Source organism: Loxodonta africana, chromosome 15 (genome assembly GCF_030014295.1).
Source record: "Loxodonta africana isolate mLoxAfr1 chromosome 15, mLoxAfr1.hap2, whole genome shotgun sequence".
In the NCBI taxonomy this organism is placed as follows: Eukaryota; Metazoa; Chordata; class Mammalia; order Proboscidea; family Elephantidae; genus Loxodonta; species Loxodonta africana.
The window spans coordinates 48,958,922-48,979,416 of record NC_087356.1 but is presented as its reverse complement, the minus strand read 5'-3'; the positions used below and the strand labels follow the sequence as shown (position 1 = coordinate 48,979,416).

The window sequence follows — 20,495 nt, the reverse complement described above, 5'->3', positions numbered from 1 at the left end:
AGCCAAACAGTGGAAACACCCAAATGCCCATCAACTGATGCATGGATAAACCCAATGTGGTCCATCCATACAATGGAGCAGTATTTGGCCATAAAAAACAGTGAAGTATTGATACATGATAGAATATGGATAAACCTTGGAAACACATGACACTAAGTAAAAGAAGTCAGACACAAAAGACCAGGGGCTGAAGGGAGATGCAACTAACTGTGACTGCTAAAGGATGTGAACTTTGTTTTGGGTGTGACGAAAATGTTCTATGATAGAAGCAATGATTGCAAAATCTTGTGAATATACTAAAAACCACTGAATTGTACACTTCAATGGTAAATTTTATGGTATGTGAATTACATCTCAATTTAAAAAAAGTGCCTGGCATCTGGTAACTATACGCATAATCAGTGCCAACAATAAGTCCTTTTAGTTTACCAGAAAAAAAGAAACATAGGCTCTTTACATCTGGCAAAGTTTTATAATTTGAAAAGCCTCATTAAATCAACATAACTTGATATTGCTTGGAAAAGTCTATACAACCATAAACCTGCATTTCCAGAGGAAGAATGGAGTCAACACAAACATTCAGCATTTTTCCAGATTAAATCTCTCTATAATGTTTTTTTTTCAGGGAATCTCTTATAAATTCAGTTATTGCTCTAATTTAATCTGAGTAACAGATGCTAATATCTAGCCACAGAAATCTAATTCTATGCTGATCTTCTAGGCTGAAATGATTTGGCTGCTAACCAAAAGGTCAGCAGTTTGAATCCACTAGCCGCTCCTTAGAAACTCTATGGGGCAGTTCTACTCTGTCTTGTAGGGTTGCTATGAGTTGGAATCGACTTGACAGCAACAAGTGTGATTTTTGGTTTTTTAGTTCTCACAGCACCTTAGATGTACCTCAGCACCTACATCACAGGTGTACACATACACATATCTGTCCCTCCTGCTGATCCATAGATGTACCTCGGCACCTACATCACAGGTGTACACATACACACATCTGTCCCTCCTGCTGATCCGTAGATGTACCTCAGCACCTACATCACAGGTATACACATACACACATCTGTCCCTCCTGCTGATCCGTAGATGTACCTCAGCATCTACATCACAGGTGTACACATACACACATCTGTTCCTCCTGCTGATCCGTAGATGTACCTCGGCACCTACATCACAGGTGTACACATACACACATCTGTCCCTCCTGCTGATCCGTAGATGTACCTCGGCACCTACATCACAGGTGTACACATACACACATCTGTCCCTCCTGCTGATCCGTAGATGTACCTCGGCACCTACATCACAGGTGTACACATACACACATCTGTCCCTCCTGCTGATCCGTAGATGTACCTTGGCACCTACATCACAGGTATACACATACACATACACACATCTGTCCCTCCTGCTGATCCGCAGATGTACCTCGGCACCTACATCACAGGTGTACACATACACACATCTGTCCCTCCTGCTGATTTGTAGGCTTCTTGAGAGAAGGAACTGTTTTATTCATGTCTGTACCAGACAAAAGTTTACTGGGTTAATAAACCAAATTACACAATTAATCTCCCACACAGACACACTCTCTCTCTCCTCTTTACATATATATGTATATATACATAAAAAAAATACATATATACATATACGTATTTAAATCACTCTCACAGCAGCCCTCTGTGATAAATATGAAAGGCGTCAGAATCAAAAAATTTGACAGGGAGTTTTGTTGATTGTCATGTCTTGGGTCACGCTGCTAGTTAGTAACAATTAAGTACAAAAATTCAGACTGCCCCTAATTTCTAATACAGTGTTTTTCCACTATATAATGCTATTGCATACTATGCACAGAAAAGGAGTCCAGCGAAGTAAAGTGACTTTTTAGGCTCCAAGTCTGCCTAATGCCTAGTCCAGGTTTGTTTCTTCCCTCCTGAATCACACAGACACTTAAGTATTCCAGATTACTCTGGGCTCAACAAGCCAGCACTGACTGTGGTCAGAATCCTGTGCCACAGGCCACAGGAGAGAGGACCTATAACTACTCCATAAGTTATCCCTATAAAAATACAACTTTAAATCAGTGAAAATTGGTTATAATACAAACTGCAAAAAATACGCAATACATATAGCTCATTAAGTATGGTTCATGCTCATTCTGATCAAAGATTCTACAGAAGAATCCTGATCAAAAGGGAGAAAATGAAGAACAGCATTTCACGTTCTCGTGGAATCCAGACTTTCTGAAGCCATGGAGGCTGGATGAAGCCCTGAAACTACTGCCCTGAGATTATCTTTAAATGTTATGCCAATAATATCCCCTGAAGTCTTCTTAAAACCAAACAGTAGTTTAGCTTAATCAGTAAAGAATGCTGGCCTCAACCACTATGGTCTTTTAAGATCCATTTATATGGGATCAAATTGACAACAGCAACCAAATGATTCAATAGGAACCTTAGGAGGCAGTGAGTTTATGTTAATGAGGGAGGTACAACTCAGAAAAGGAAGGTGAGAATGTTTACACAACTCCGAGAATGTAATTAATGTCAGTGAATTGTACATGCACAAATTTGTGAGTCAGTATATGTTTTTGCTGTGTAAATTCTCAACAACAAAAATTATATTAAAAAAATGATTCATACTGTTGGTGCAGAGAAATTATGAACTAAATCCTGAACTGTCTTTTTCAGTGGAAGTTTGGACTCACAGTTCTCTATCATGGTATTAAAAGTAGATTCTGGGATGGCTTAATCAGAGTCAAGATAACATGGTAGCAAAAGTGACAAGGTACTAAAAACAGGAACAAGATTGGGTACCACAGCATTCTTCATCTTTTCCCCTTTTTTGTGATGATTTTTTTCCCAAACATAAATTTAAATTCTACTACAGTTTCTCTAGTAACTGGTCCTTTCTTGGTCAGCAATCCCAACAGTTCACAACCATTTACTTTAATAAGAAATATTTTCTTATATTTGTTGTTGTTAGATGCCATGGAGTTGGTTCCAAGTCACAGCAACCCCATGTACAACAGAACAAAACATTGCCCAGTCCTGATCCATCCTCACAATCGTCGATATGCTTGAGCCCATTGTTGCAGCCACAGTGTCAACCCATCTCGTTGAGGGTCTCTTTTTCATTGACCCCCTACTTTGGCAAGCACGATGTCCTTCTTCAGGCACTGGTCCCTCCTGATAACATGTCCAAAGTATGTGAGATGAAGTCTTGCCAATCCTTGCTTCTAAGGAGCATTCTGGCTGTACTTTTTCAAAGACAGACTTGTATGTTCTTCTGGCAGTTTGTGGTATAGTTAATATTCTTTTCTAATACCATAATTCAAAGGCATCAACTCTTCTTTGGTCTTTCTTATTCATTGTCCAGTTTTCACACGAATATGAAGTGATCGAAATCACCATGGCTTGAGTTAGGCGCACCTTAGTCCTTAAAGTGACGTTTTCGCTTTTTAACACATTAAAGAGTTTTTTTTTGCAATAGATTTGCCCAATGCATAGTTTGGTTTCTTGACTGCTGCTTCTGTGGGTGTTTATTGTGAATCCAAGTAAAATGAAATCCTTGACAACTTCAATCTCTTCTCCGTTTATCAGGATGTTGGTTATTGGTCTAGTGTGAGGATTTTTTAATCCATACTGAAGGCTGCGGTCTTTGATCTTCATCAGTAAGTGTTTCAAGTCCCTTTCACTTTCAGCAAGTAAGGTTGTGTCATCCACATGTCATAGGTTGTTACTGAGTCTTCCTCCAATCTTGATGCTGCATTCTTCTTCATATAGTTCGGCTTCTCAGATTATTTGCTGGGCATAAGGACTGAATAAGGATCTTGAAGCATACCTTTCCTGACTTTAAGCTGTGAAATATCCTCTTGTTCTGTTCAAATGACTGCCTCTTGATCTATGTACAGGTTCCTCACGAGCACAATTAAGTGTTCTGGAATATCCATTTTTCGAAGTTTTCCATATTTTTTGTGATCCACACCATCAAATGCCTTTCATAGTCAATAAAACATAGGTAACCATCTTTCTGACATCAACAATGATATCCCTCTTATGGCTCCAGCTTGAATTTCTGGCAGTTCCCTATTGATGTACTGCTGCCAGCACTTTTAAATGATCATTAGCAAAATTTTACTTGTGTGTGATATTAATGATATTGTTCAATAATTTCCGCATTCTGTTGGATCACCTTTCTTTGGAATGGGCACAAATATGGGTCTCTTCTAGTCGACTGGCCAGGCAGCTGTCTTCCAAATTTCTTGGCATAGACAAGTGAGCACTTCCAGCATTGCATCCACTTGTTGAAACATCTCAATTAGGATTCCATCAATTCCTGGAGCCTTTCTTTTGGCCATTGATTTCAGTGCAGCTTGGACTTCTTCCTTAAGTACCATCAGTTCTTGATCACATGCCACCTCCTGAAATGGTTGAATGTTGACCAATTCTTTTTGGTATAGCAACTGTGTATTATTTCCATCCTTCTTTTGATGCACATTCTCTTAAGTGTTAACAATATATTGAAGTTCAGTATATGATAACAGAAATGTAGCTTATTCTTTGTCTTAAAATGACATATAAGACAATGCAAAGATATAGATTACACCACTTAAAAAGATATTTCAATTCTTAAGGGCAAAATAATCAGAAAAAAAATCTAAAGTTTTTAGATTCTACTGACAGTTTTCTGTAATCCAGTGGTTATTACCATCTGATAGTGATAAAATCTGACATACCCCCTGATGGAGCTGTTTCAGCATTGTTGTCTGTATCAGTTATCTCTGAGGCTCCAGAAGGGTTAAATGTCTGCTTCTGAAAGGTAAAACCTTAAAAATAATATACAAAGGCAAAGTCGTTAAGGTAAAAATCTGTTACACCTTTTGGCAACCTAAGCATAGCAAGCTACTCATTTAAGTTGTTAAATCACTACTAAAATAAATTTCAATTTCCTTGATGAAGATAAAAAAGTATAATATTAAACAGGCAAATAGAACATTTCAAATATTCAACAATTTACTTAAGTAAAAAGATAATTATTCAATATTTGAAAATATATTGATGCATTACCTGAAGAATTTCTCAGTAAGGTACCAGGGTGGCTCTCTATCCCTGAAATTGCATGACCTAAAGATAAGCAGATAGATAAGAGAGGGGAAAAGCCACAGTGTCATAAACCCCAAATATATATTCACAAAGGAATTAAATTCAAGATAATCAGGCCTAAGACAAGAAGACAAGTTCTAAATCGCTGACAATAATGTCCTCCTTCTTAGGCAAGCTCTTGAAATGGATATTAGCCCCAATACACCCAATTCCATGCCCAACGATGCAAAGTAATACTAAAGGCAGCCAACATTCGCATTTCTAAAACATGACTATTTGAAATAATACAAAGGCCTTTTAAATGCATCGGGCTTGCCTACTATGTTATGTGATAAGATACACTGAAATAGGTTTATGAGGGTAAAAATATACCACGCCATATCTATTATTATTGTCACAACGAAGAATGATTCGGGTGCAGCCTAATTTGTTGGCAAGCACAAGCCAGGTTTCATGTGACAACAGCTGCCACACTTACTGTTAACGAGAAGGTCCAGTATACTCTCCGACGTGTTGGTAACAGACAGCTCCAGGCAGTGTGCAAAACTGGACAATGCCTTGCTGCGGACAGTAGGTGACTTGTCTAAACAACGGTCAAACATAATTTCTTGTACCAAGAACTTATGCGTTAAGAACTTCTTATGCTCCAAGGAAACAGTGTTAGCCGCCTCTCTTTCTGGCAGTTCTAATAGAGCTAAGGCAACATCAAGAGTAAAAACCCTGTGTGGGATCTGGTAAAGCAAAATCGTAAGAATTTCCATCAGATAGGAATAACAACCAAAGGCACCCTAGTTATGTATTCAGATCTGGCTGTGATGAGAAGTCTGCAGAGCCAAGATCAAAGACTCCGCACAGGTGTTTCTCCTACCTTGGAACTTCGTGAGTATCTGTAAAGCCAGGCAATGAATGTAGCATATTCCACAGAAGGCAGTTTGCTGAGCAAATGCACCAGGGACTGGGCTGCGTAGGTCCGGTACTCTGACTTATCTACCACCTGAAACACAAGAGAAGCTGTCCAGGCAATATCCACCTGCAGGTCAACTGAAGCACACATTCTAACACAAGCTGAGAATTACTGAGTGATCTTTACACATAACACATTTTAGGTTTCGGATCCCTCTGAAAACTAAGCTATATCTATAAACCCTCTCCCCAGAAAAATGCACATATAAACTTTGCACATACTTTCAGGGAGTTCAAGGACCCCTAGCATCCATGGGCTTTAAGTTAGTAATCACTTGCCTGAAGTGTTATAAAAATTTAAGAGATAATCATGGAAATTTGAACATTATCTGGATATTTGATGATATTAAGGAATTAGTGTGTTTTTTAGATGTGTAAAATACTCTGAATATTTTCTGGTTATATTTTTACATACTTTACTTTCAGAAATACATACTGAAATTCTTATGTATAAAATATAGAATTTGTTTCAAAAAATCACCTTGTATGTATACATATCAGGGGTGCATGTAGGGGTGTGAGTGACACAAGAGTGCAGGCACTGGGTAATGGGTATGTGACGGTTTGTCCCCCAGTCTCTCAATTTTTGTATATGTTTGAAACTTTCCAAGATAACTTCTCTTTTTTTAAAGAACGCATTGTCTAAGGAAACATCTAGTGACTATTAAATAAACACTTTTAGTAAGGATATGGACCCATTCCTGAGAACAAATACACACACACACACCTTCATATATGTGTGTGTGTATATATATATACACACACACATACTTGTATTTACAGTATTATTATTAAATCAAATGATACCTTGGCACAAATATGCTGGAGTAAGATACGAAGGACGGGGAATATACTTTCTTTTAGTTCATCCACAAGTAAGCTGTGTAAAAGAAAAACATATCCCCTGTTACAATACAACAAAATAGTAATTTTGCTTTATTCTATTCTCAAAAACCACTACTATATTTTAGAATTCCTAAATATTAAAAACAATACCCCAATATTACAAGAGTTGTTTCGGTAGAAAAAAGAATCGATATAAAGTGTCATAGGTAGAAAACCATTAAATACTTGCTATCATGGTTTTTAGAGAGCTGTCACTGAGTAGAGAGGTGCCATCATGGAGGAGGAAAGGCAGAACCTTCATATTATTCTGACTACTTACTCAATGTCATATTAAGACTCTAAAATCTATTGTTTAGGGGTAAACATAGGAAGAGTATACAACACAGTACCACCTTGCGGTAGCTCAGTAAAATGCTACTTTTATGAAAGTAACATTACCTCTTCAAGCTTTTAATCCCAGAAGAAATTACTGTAATTCTCAGATACAGCCCACTTTTGGAAGTAAGTTTACTTGCACCATTATCTGAATATCACTGCAACTAGCAACATCATGAACTCTCACTGAAGATCCAAAGTGGAAGCGTTTCTACTTAAAACATCATATTTAATGTTTAAAAACATCCTTAGAAAGAGACTGCTGCTTGGTGATCTGATGGGTCTTCGTGTGGTTGAATAAATCATCTCATTCCACATCTCCAGCCACTTAACATCCTGTGCACACCTACAGATAAGTACACGCATATACAAATATCGCTTCTTTCCAACACCTGTATGCCCCACGCCAAATAGTCAATAAAGGAGGGAAAGAAAATCCAATGGAATAGGAAAGATGTCTTTCCAAATAAAGCCAAGATGGGACTTTTTAAGTGAGCCTGAGTGACTTATGGGGAAAAATTACTCAATCAGTTACTGCTAAAGAAGCAAAAATAAACTCATTTCTTTCCTTTAGGAAGTATTTTTCTGCAAGAAGAGGAGAACAGAAGAGTAGGGGGGGAAAAAAGGGAAAGTGGCATGGAACAAAAGAGACTCAGAGAAGTATGAAATAGAAAAAGAGACAGAATTGTTGGAATGGTAAACAAGGCAGCAGAGAAAAGAACAGAGGCCATTACTACTCAGAGGAAGATCTCACAGGTAGGATGAGACAAGCTGGAGGCTGGTTCTGGCTCAGGCCCAGGGATTCCAGATTCCTCATTCTTTAACCAGACCCCACTGCAGAGGCCACCAACAGTGACCCAGACTGCATGAGCCACATCAGCTATGAAGTGCTTTATTTGGACACCTAAAACCATAAACAGGCCTGAAATTTTGCCTCCATAGGTGTCAGAAATTCTGGTCAGCCAGGGCCAAAGGACTGAGGAAGAGCAAGAAGGTAAAAATTCAAAACATGTGTGCTTCACCTGATGAACTGGACTGCCTGGTTCCTACTACTAATGGCTTGTGAAGTAATAGTAAAGGAGGTGCAATGAGATCCTTCTCCAACTTCTAACATTAATATGACATTCAGCATCTGATGGAAAACACAACTGATAACCTAGAAGAAAAAAGAAAATTCACTTTAAGGTATGACAGAAAATCCAAGTGGCTCAAAGATAGTGATACAGACTACAGTCAATCATTCCAAACCACATGAAGAGAAGGCAGGTTAACATAGTTTCTGGCTGAACACTAGGAATGTATTTCTTGGGCAGTTCCCAGGTATTCAATAAATGCACAAAGTAAACAGATCTATTCCTATATGGGATCAAACTAACAACAGCAACTCAAAAAATTAGACTGAAAGCTTAGAGGGCAGTGAGTTTATTTTAGTGGGGGAGGAACATCTCAGAAAAGGGGAGAATGATTGCACAATTTGAAGAATGTAATCCATGTCACTAAATGTACATGTAGAAATCTGACTTGCTGTGTATAATTTCAACAACAAAAATAAATAAAATAAAATAATATATATAAGATAAAATAAATTATTCAAAAACATACATAAACACATACCGATATGAAGTCAATGCCATCTAGTTTCTTTCTCCACCCGCCTGAAATTATAGCCAGAACTTAGAGCAAACGGAGACTTGTCATCGGTAAATGGGAAAGAATGAAACTGAGACAAAGGGGAAGAATGATACCTTATGTACGTATTTTACCTAAAGTTTATAAAGTATCTTCCGGTATATTATCTCTTACACTGTATTCAACTGATTATTCACCCAGTAAATATTTACTGAAAACCAAATACAGGAAAGGTATTACATTAAGCACTTTCATACATATACTAGATTTTGCTATATTTAATTTTAAGCCTCACAACAATGCCATGAGGTAAACATTTCTCATTATTTCCATTTTACAAATCATAAAAGAGACTCCAGTGATCAGCTGTCCAAAGTCGAGTAACTAAAGGTCTGGCTAAAACCAAGGCTGTCTAACATCAAGTTCACAATTAAAAAATAATAATTTCTAGAGACAGACTGAATTTAAAAGGATAAGTTTTTCCCTCTATTTAATGTTTTAAAATGTTATAAAGGGTATGGGATGACAACTTAAAAACAAACAAAAGTCCAAAAATAAAATGGACAAAGGACTTGAACAGGCATTTCACCAAAAAGGACACTGTAACGGCCACCGAACACATGAAACGATGTTCAAAGTAATTAGCCATCAGAAAGATGCAAATCAAAACCACAGTCAGATACCATTTCACTCCCAAAAATGTTGGCAAGGATGTGGGGAAACTGGAAACCTTATTCATTGCTGGTGGGATCGCGAAATAGTACAGCAACTGTGGAAAACAGCATAGCAGTTCCTCAAAAAGCTAAAAATAGAACTACCGTATGAAAAATCAATTCCACTCCTAGGCATATACCGGAAAGACTTGAAAGCAGAGACTCAAAAAGAGACGTGCACATCAATGTTCACTGCAGCACTATTCACAATAGCCAAAAGATGAAAAAAACCTAAATACCCATAAATAGATGAATGGATAAACAAAACGTTGTACATACATATAACGGAATACTACTCAGTCAGCAAGAGAAATGAAGCCTTGATAACATGTTACAATATGGATGAAAACATTATGCTGAGTGAAATAAGTCGATAGCACAAGGTCAAATATCATATGACCTCACCTATATAAAAAGAGACCACAGCTTATTAGTGGTTACCACGGGCAGAAAGGAAAGGGGGGGCTTTACTGGTTATGGCGTACTGATTTTTGGTTTATAGTGATGGAAAAATCATATTAAGAGTAGCACTGCACAGCCAGTTAATGTAACTGCTGTAAGTTGCATACCTGTAAAAAGCTGAAATGGCAAAAGTTGTGCGGTAGATATATTTACAACAACAACATAAAAGAATAGCTGCTGAGGCTGCTTATGTACAACCAAACACCTCATGGGATTTAGTTCCTTAGTTTGGAGGTCTAGGGTTATGGTTTCATGGGTCATTCCACTTAACTGGCCTAATAACGTGCTTAGCGGTTCTGTTCTACCTCCTAGTTCACTGCGTGGTGCCTGGGGTCTTAAAAGCTTGCAAGTGGCCATTCAAGGGACAACAACGTGTCTCTATTCGCCTGAAGCAACAGAGGAAGAAGGAGAGTCAGGAATTAGAGGAGGAAATGGAATGCGTGGCCAATTGTCTCCACGAACAACTGCTTCCTTGGCCAGGAGGCTAAAAGAAATAGATGGTGCCCGGCTACCATTAGTGAACACTTTGATCAAAGCTTCTGTAGAAGAATCCTGATCAAAAGGGGGAAAATACAGAAGAGAGTTTCACATTCTTATGCAATCCAGATTTTCTGGAGCCAAGGGAGTTTAACGAACCTGACACTATTGCCTTGAAATAGTCTTTAAACCTTAAACACAAACCAAAAATATCCCCAGTAGTCTTCTTAAAACCAAACTATAGTTTAACTAGTGAAGAATGTCTGCCTTGAATACTGTGCTTTTAAAAGACCTGTCTATGTGGGATCAAACTGAGAACACCTTGGAAGATTAGATTGGAAACTTAGGGAGCAGTGAGTTTATGTTAATGGAGAGGAACAACTTGAAAAAGGAGCGTGAATGGTTGTACAACTCGAATAATGTAATCAGTATCACTGAACTGTACATGTAGAAATTGTTAAATTGGTGTAGATGGTGCTGTGTATATTCTCAACAATAAAATAATATAAATTATTTTAAAACATGGTATGGGAATTAAAGACTCTACTATGAATTCTATCATATCCGTATTTCAAGAACAAAGGAATAAAAACTGTAATGGTTAAAGTTATGTGTCAACTTGACTGGACCATGATATTCACTTGCTCGGCAGTTATGTAATGATATAATCACCTCCATGATGAGATCTGATACATGGTAATCAACCCCATGACGAGATCCGCTATCAGCAGCCAATCAGTTGAAAAGAAGTTTCCTTTGGGGTATGGCCTGCATCCAATATATATGGACTTTCTGGCAAAGAACTGCTGGATTTGCTCTGCTCTGGATCCTGCATTTGGCTCCTCATCATCTGACCTCTGGTTCATGGGAGGTGAACCAGCAGCCTGACGATACTGAGCTTGTCAGCCCCTGTACCTATGTGTTACAAGAAGCCTCCAGCCTGATGTCTGACGATGGACTTGGGACTTTCCAACCTCAATAACCATCTTAGCGATTTCCTTGATGTAAATCTCTCTCTCTCTCTCTATACACACATACATATATATGTATATACACATATATACGCTTCACTGGTTTAGCTTCTCTAGAGAACCCAGCCTAAGACATTTGGTAGCAAGAGTGGTTCTAGAGAAACAAAATTATAAGCTTGAGTTTTCTAAACTGGTTCTCAAGTCTTGTTAGTCTTAAAGACGCTGATGACCTGCTTCCACAGTAAAGAGGACACTGCTAATCCATAGTGAGAGGTGGCAATAGAAATATGCAAAATATCACTACCGATCAATCAAGTATTGGTGAAAGGCAAGGCTCTGAGTGATGGCACGTTCGATAATTTTTTACAGTTTTGTCAGCATGAGAAGTATAAGGAAGCTGGCTGGTTGGTCCCACTTTGACTAGACAAAGTGGTAAAAGAAAGAGACAAGTTCACAGCTTCGGAGTCAAAGCTCAAGCACCACATAAATGACCTCAAAGTTGCCACTTGTGCACTAAAAGAAAGTCTTATTTCTTTTTTTTTTTTAATAATTTTTATTGAGCTTTAAGTGTACGTTTACAAATCAAGTCAGTCTGTCACATATAAGCTTATATGCACCTTACTCCATACTCCCACTTACTTTCCCCCTAATGAGTCAGCCCTTCCAGTCTCTCCTTTCGTGACAATTTTGCCAGTTTCTAACCCTCTCTACCCTCCCATCTCCCCTCCAGACAGGAGATGCCAACACAGTCTCAAGTGTCCACCTGATACAAGTAGCTCACTCTTCATCAGCATCTCTCTCCTACCCATTGTCCAGTCCCTTCCATGTCTCATGAGTTGTCTTCGGGAATGGTTCCTCTCCTGGGCCAAGAGAATGTTTGGGGACCATGACCACTGGGATTCCTCTAGTTGCAGTCAGACCATTAAGTATGGTCTTTTTATGAGAATTTGGGGTCTGCATCCCACTGATCTCCTGCTCCCTCAGGGGTTCTCTGTTGTGCTCCCTGTCAGGGCAGTCATCGGTTGTGGCCAGGCACCATCTAGTTCTTCTGGTCTCAGGATGATGTAGGTCTCTGGTTCATGTGGCCCTTTCTGTCTCTTGGGCTCATAGTTATCATGTGACCTTGGTGTTCTTCATTCTCCTTTGATCCAGGTGGGTTGAGACCAATTGATGCATCTTAGATGGCCGCTTGTTAGCATTTAAGACCACAGACGCCACATTTCAAAGTGGGATGCAGAATGTTTTCATAATAGAATTATTTTGCCAATTGGAAAGTCTTATTTCTTATAGTAACAGAGCCGATACTGCCGAAAATCAAATCCAGACTCTTATTGTAAAAATGGCTGAATTACAATGCCAACTGAATTCTCAACCTCAAATGGCTTCTAAAGTTAAAGACAGGACACTAATGGAAATAAATGGGATCCTGAAATTTGGGATGGGACCATGTGGGCAGGTAATCAGGAAGGTGGGGACAATGAGCCCCTAAATTCTGTTGAATAGAACCTGCCAACAAAACCATTAGCACCTCCACCTGATGAAATTAACCCAGACGTGTGTCAAGACCCAGCTAACTGAGATATTACCTGGGGAATAGCCTGACAAAGATGCTTTACACGACGTTGCTGAAAGTTCTCAAAATATATCCCTACCACCCATTTTCCCTCCTAGACCTATATAACTAGACTTAAGTCTCAGTGAGCTCCAAAAGCTGAAGTACAAAGTGTGACACAGGAAGAGTATGCTACACTCCAAAAGAACTGCTTAACTTTTTTAATACGTACAAACAGAAACCTGGGGAATATATGTGGGAATCGCTATTAAGAGTGTGGGATAATAGGGCAAGGAACATAAAATTGCATCAGTCTCAGTTTATTAGTATGGGGCTGCTAAGCACAGAATCTTCCTTCACTGTTTCACCTCAAGAGGTTAAGAAAGGAGCTAATAGTTTATTTGGTTGGTTTGTTGAATCATGAATCATATGGAGGCACACCCTAAATTTTTACCAACTTCTGTAGCCTGGAACTGATCAAATGTGCAATCAAGATGCATTGATAATTACTGGTGACTGGAATGCAAAAGTTGGAAACCAAGATGGAACAGTGATTGGAAAATATGGCCTTGGTGACAGAAACGCCGGAGATCACACAATAGAATGTTGCAAGACCAATAACTTCTTCATTACAAACACCGTTTATCATCAACAAAAACAGTGACTATACATGTGGACACCTCCAGATGGAATATTACAAGAATCAAATCAACGATATCTGTGGGCAGAGAAGATGGAAAAGCACAATACCACTAGTCAGAACAATGACAGGGGCCGGCCGTGGAACATATCATCAATTGCTCATATGCAAGCGCAAGCTGAAGCTGAAAAAAATTAGAACAAGCCCACGACAGCCAACGTATGACCCTGAGTAGATTCCACCTGAATTTAGTGCCCATATGAAGGATAGATTTGACTCATATAACACTGATGACTTAAGATCAGATGAGTTGTGGAATGATGTCGAAGATGTCATTTGAAGAAAGCAAGAGATCATTAACAAGAAAGGAAAGAAAGAAAAGACAAAATGGATGCCAGAAGAGACTCTGAAACTTGCTCTTGAACACAGAGTAGCTAAAGGATTGAAGTAAAAGACCTGAACAGAAGATTTCAAAGGATGGCTCAAGAAAACAAAGTATTATATATTATAATGAAATATACAAAGACCTAGAGTTAGAAAACTAAAAGAAAAGAACATTTTCAGCATTTCTTAAGCTGAAAGAACTGAAGAGAAAATTCAAGCCTCTAGCTGCAATACTGAAAGATTCTACAGGGAAAATATTAAATGAAACAAGAAGCATCAAAAGAAGATGTAAGGAATAGAAAGTCACTGTACCAAAAGGAACTGGGTGATGTTCAACCATTTCAGAGGAAAGGATATGATCAGGAACCAATGGTACTGAAGGAAGAAGTCCAAGCTGCATTGAAGTCACTGGCAAAAACAAGGCTCCAGGAATTGACGGAATACCAGTTGAGATGTTTCAACAAACTGATGCAGAGCTGGAAGCACTCACTCATCTATGCCAAGAAATCTGGAAGACAGCTCCCTGCCCCCGACTGGAAGAGATCCATATCTGTGCCCGTTTCAAAGAAAAGTGATCCAACAGAATGTGGAATTTATCAAACGATATCAATATCACAAACAAGTAAAATTTTGCTGAAGATCATTTAAAACCAGTTGCAACAGTAAATCAACAGGGGACTGCCAGAAATTCAAGCCAGACTGAGAACAGGACACGGAACAAGGGATATCAGTGTTGATGTCAGATGGACCTTGGCTGAAAGCAGAGAATACCAGAAAGATGTTTATCTGTATTTTACTGACTACACAAAGGCATTTGACTGTATGCAAAGGCATTCGACTATGTAGATCATAACAAATTATGGATAAATATGGAAGAATGAGAATTACAGAACACTTAATTGTGCTCGTGAGGAACCTGTACATAGACCAAGAGAAAGTTCAAACATACCAAGGGAATACCGTATGGTTAAAAAACTGGAAAAGTGTGCATCGTTGTTGTGCCTTTTCACCATTCTTATTCAATCTGTGACCAAATAATCTGAGAAGCTAGATTATGTGAACAAGAACGCAGCAACAAAATTCGAGGAAGACTCATTAATAACGTGTGATATGCAGATGACAGAACCCTGCTTGCTGAAAGTGAAGAGGAATTGAAGCATTTACTGATGAAGATCAAAGACTACTATTGCCTTCAGTACGGATTACACCTTATCATAAAGAAAACAAAAATCCTCACAACTGAACCAATATGCAACATCATGATAAACAGAGAAAAGACTGAAGTTGTCAAGAGCTTCATTTTACTTGGATCCACAATCAACAACCATGGAAGTAGGAGTCAAGAAATCAAAGGGCATATTGCGTTGGCAAATGGGCTGCAAAAAATCTTTAATGTGTTAAAAAGCAAAGATGTCACTTTTATGACTAAGGAGAGCCTAAGCCAAGCCATGGTGTTTTCAATCGCCTCACATGCATACGAAAGCTGGAAAATGAATAAAGAAGACCGAAGAATTGATGCCTTTGAATTACGGTATTGGTGAACACACCACAGACTGCCAAAGGAATGAACAAATCTATCTTGGAAGACATACAGCCAGAATGATCCTTAAGTAGTAAGGATGGCAAGACTTCATCTCACATACTTTGGACGTGTTATCAGGAGGGACCAGTACGTGGAAGAGGACATCATGCTTCGTAAAGTAGAGGGTCAGCAAAAAACAGAAAGATCCTCAACAAGATAGGCTGACACAGTGGCTGCAAGAATGGGCTCAAGCGTAACAACTGTGAGGATGGTACAGGACTGGGCAATGTTTTAGTCTGTTGTACATGGGGTCGCTGCGAATCAGAACCAAAAACTACACTAAATCAAGTTGAAGTACCAGACCTACCTTGGTATAATGTAGAAGAATGTATCCAAACGCTTGGGGAAATTGGCATGTTAGAGTGGATTTATCAGATTAGGCCCATAGACCCACACATGGAGTGCCCAGAAGACACACCTTTTACCACAACGGTGAAGAACAAATTTGTGAAGTGAGTTCCAGCATCCATGAAGACTCCTGTGATTGCTAATTTAGTCCACAGGGACCTTGATTGACCTTCCCTTCCACAAGATGTCATGCTGGTCCACTACATTAATAACGTTATGCTGACTGGACCTAGTAAGGAAGAAGTGTCAGTGACTCTGGGCTTACTGGTAAAACATTTGAGTTCTTGTGGGAAGGGGGGCAGAAACTAATTCAACAAAAATTTAACCACCTTCCACCTCAGTGAAATTTCTAGGGGTCCAGTTGTGGGGCATGTCAAGGTATTCCTTCTAAAGTGAAGGATAAATTATTGTATCTGGCCCCTCCCACAACTAAAAAGGAGGCACAATGCCTGGTGGGCCTCTTAGGATTTTGGAGGCAATATATCCCTCATTTGGGTGTGATACTCCTGCTTATTTACCAAGTGACTTGAAAAGCTGTTAGTTTTCATTGGGGCCCAAAGCAAGACAAGGCACTGCGACAGGTTCAGGCTACCACAGAATCCACTCTATCACTTGGGTTATACGATCCAGCTGATCCAATGGTCCTTGAAGTGTTAGTGGAAGACAGAGATGCTGCTTGGAGTCTTTGATAGGCCCCTATTGGTGAATCACCACACAGACCCTTAGGGTTTGGGAGCAAAGCCCTGCTATCCACTGCAGATAACTACTCTCCTTCTGAGAAACAGCTTTTGGCTTTGGCTTAACCATGGACCACCAAGTCACCATGTGGCCTGAGCTGCCCATAATGAATTGGGTGTTGTCTGACCCACACAGCCATAAAGTTGAATGTGAACGGCAGCACTTCATCATTAAATGGAAGCGGTATATACGAGATTGGGCCCCAACAGGACCAGAAGGCAAAAGTGAGCTGCATGAGGAAGTGGCCGACATACCCATGGTCTTCACTCATGTCACATTACCTTCCATCTCTCAGTCTGCACCTATGGCCTCATGCAGAGTTCCTTATGATCAGTTGACTTACGAAAAGAAAATTCATGCCTGGTTTACAGATGGTTATGTGCAATATGCAGGCACCACTCGCAAATGGACAGCAGCAGCACTACAGCTCCTTTCTGGGGCCTCCATGAAGGACAGTGGTGGAGGTAAATTCACCCAATGGGCAGAACACTGAGCAGTACACTTGGCTGTTCACTTTGCTTGGATAGAGAAATGGCCAGATGTGCAACTGTATACTGATTCACAGGCTATTGGATGTTCAGGCTGGATGGTCAGGGACTTGCAAGAAACATGATTGGAAAATTGGAGACAAAAAGATATGGGGAAGAGGTATGTGGATAAGCCTCTCTAAATGGACTAAAGAAGTGAAGACATTTGTGTTTCATATGAATGTTCACCAAAGGGTGGCCTTGGCAGAGGAGGATTTTAGCAATCAAGTGGATAGGATGACAAGTTCTATAGAAGTCAGTCATCCTCTTTCCCCAGCCACCCCCATCATTGCCCAATGGGCTCATGAACTAAGCAGCCATGGTGGCAGGGATCGAAGTACGCATAGGCCCAGCAATGTGGATTTCCACTCACCAAGGCCGACATGGCTACAGCCACTGCTGAGTGCCCAATCTGCCAGCAGGAGAGACCAACACTGAGTCCCTGATATCCCACTATTCCTTGAGGTGATCAGCCAGCAACTTGGAGGCAGGCTGTTTACATTGGACCACTTCGATCATGGAAAGGACAGAGTTTTGTTCAAACTGAAATAGACACTTACTCTGGATATGGATTTGCCTTCCCTTCCCTGCTTGCAATGCTTCTGTGGACTTACAGAATGCCTTATCCACCGTAATGGTATCCCACACATCATCATCTCAGATCAAGGGACTCACTTCACAGAAAATGAGATGTGGCAATGGGCCCGTGCTCATGGAATTCACTGGTCTTACCATGTTCCCCATTATCCTGACACAGCTGGCTTGACAAAACAATAGAATGGCCTTGTAAAGACACAGTTATGGCACCAGCTAGGTGGCAATACCTTGCAGGGCTGGGATAATGTTCTCCAGGGGGCTGTAAATGCTCTAAACCAGCATCCAATATATGGTGCTGTTTCTCCTATAGCCAGGATTCATGGGTCCAGGAATCAAGAGGTGGAAATGAGAGTGGCACCACTCACTATTACCCTAGTGACATACTCACAAGTTTTGCTTCCTTGTTCCCGTGAGTCTATGGTCTGCGGGTATAGAGGTCTTAGTTTCAAAGGAAGGAATGCTCCCACCTGGAGACAAATCACTGATTCCAATAAATTGTAAGTTAAGAATGTCACCTGACCACTTTGGGTTCCTTATGCCTCTGGATCAAAAGGCAAAGAAGGAAGTTAGCATTATGGCTAGTGTGACTGATTCTGACTACCAAGAGGAAACTGGATTGATATCACATAATGGCGTTAAAGAAGGGTATGTCTGAAATGCAGGACATTTCTTAGGATGTCTCTTAGTACAACCATGCCCTGTGAATAAGGGCAATGGAAAACTACAGCAACCCAATTCTGATACAACTACTGTCTTAGTCATCTAGTGCTGCTATAACAGAAATACCATAAGTGGATGGCTTTAACAAAGAGAAGTTTATTCTCTCACAGTCTAGTAGGCTACAAGTCCAAATTTAGGGGTGCCAGCTCCAGGGGAAGGCTTTATCTCTTGAGGAAGGTCCTCATCATGAGCCTGGAGAAACGTCCTTGTCATGAGCCTTCCCTTGGTCTGGGAACATCTCAGCAGAGGAACTTCAGATCCACGGGACGCACTCTGCTCCCGGCACTGCCTTCTTGGTGGTATTACGTCCCCACGTTTCTCTACTCGCTTCTTGTATATTTCAGGAGACTGGCTTAACACACTACCTAATCTTGTAGATCTCATCAGTGTAACTGCCACTAATCTATCTTATTACATCATAGTGATAGATTTACAATACATAAGAAAATGACATCAGATGATAAAATGGTAGACAACCACACAATACTGGGAATCATGACCTAGCCAAGTAAACAGATATTTTTGGGGACATAATTCAGTCCATGACAGTTATTTAATGATCCAGGCCTTTCAGGAATGAAGGTTTGGGTCAGCCCACCAGGCAAAGAGCCATGACCAACTTAGGTGCTTGGTGAGGGTAAAAGGAATACAGAATGGGTAGTGGAAGAAGGCAATCCTAAATACTAGCTACGACCACACGACCAGTTGCAGAAATGAGGCCTGTAACTGCTATGAGTATTTCTTCCTTGTATGTGTGTATCAAATATTTTTGTTTTCTTTATTTACAAAATATAAGATGTAAACAGGGTAATGTGTTTTTGCTTTTACATGTATTAGTTTTGTCATGTTAGGCTCAAGCATGACTTTATGATTTTTTTTATCTAGAGATTATATATGGTTTAAGGAGATGTGTACAGGTGTCAACTTGACAGGGAGTGGACTGTGATGGTTAAGGTTGTGTGTTCTCAGTCATTTGGCAGTTATGTAATGATGTAATCACCTCCATGATGAGATCTGATGTAACGTAATCTCCTCTATGATGAGATCTGCTATGAGCAGCCAATCAGTTGAAAGGGGTTTCTGCAGAGGGGGGAGGGGGGAAGGGGTGGCCAGCATCGAATATATATGGACTTTCTGTCAAAGCCTACTGGCTTTTGCTCTGTTCTGGATCCTGCATTTGGCTCCTCATCATCTGACCTCCTGTTCATGGGACTTGAGCCAGTAGCCTTCAGTCTTACCTGTCGATCTTGGGTTCCTCAGCCCCTGCAGCTACATGAGTCAGGAGAAGCCTCCAGCCGATACCTGACCCACAGACTTGGGACTTTCCAACCTCTACAATCACTTGAGCCATTTCTTTGATATAAATTTCTCTGACTCTCTCTCTCTCTCTCTCTATATATATACACACACATACACAAATACATACATATGTACGTATATACACATATACATATATACGTATACACGCTCCACTGGTTTTTCTGCTCTACAGAAGCCAGCCTAAGACAATGATACAATAAATTATAAAATATGGAGTGTTTTTTAAACAACAGACAGTTGTGTTCAGCATTTATTTTGCATTGTTTCATTTACTCTTCTTACAAAGGTATGAAGAAGGTCAGACTTTTATCTTTTTTGTACAGATGAGAAAACTGAGGCTTTAGCAAGGCTAAGTAATTCACACAAGGATACAGAGCTAGTAAGTAGTGGAGTCATAATTTGAACGCACATACCCCACCACTATCTTCTTAATCACCACACTACTGCCCCTACTAGTTACCTGTACGATAGTTACCCAAAATCACATGACCTTGGTCCATCACATTTTCTGCAAAATCTTATCACTTTATTAATGACATCTAA

General features: G+C 39.8%; 1 protein-coding gene across 4 annotated transcripts in view; it reads right to left on the bottom strand.

Annotated features, from left to right (window-relative positions):
* The window catches only part of NCAPD3 (non-SMC condensin II complex subunit D3), a 147,928-nt gene that overhangs the window by 81,793 nt on the left and 45,640 nt on the right, over positions 1-20,495 (bottom strand). For all 4 annotated transcript variants that reach the window (XM_023557041.2, XM_023557042.2, XM_003417405.4 and 1 more), the window contains 6 exons: positions 8,315-8,448; positions 6,879-6,951; positions 5,977-6,102; positions 5,587-5,839; positions 5,073-5,129; positions 4,742-4,831 (listed from right to left, as the gene is read on the bottom strand). In XM_023557041.2, the coding sequence (XP_023412809.2) occupies positions 4,742-4,831; positions 5,073-5,129; positions 5,587-5,839; positions 5,977-6,102; positions 6,879-6,951; positions 8,315-8,448 (733 nt within the window). The remainder of the gene's footprint in view (positions 1-4,741; positions 4,832-5,072; positions 5,130-5,586; positions 5,840-5,976; positions 6,103-6,878; positions 6,952-8,314; positions 8,449-20,495) is intronic.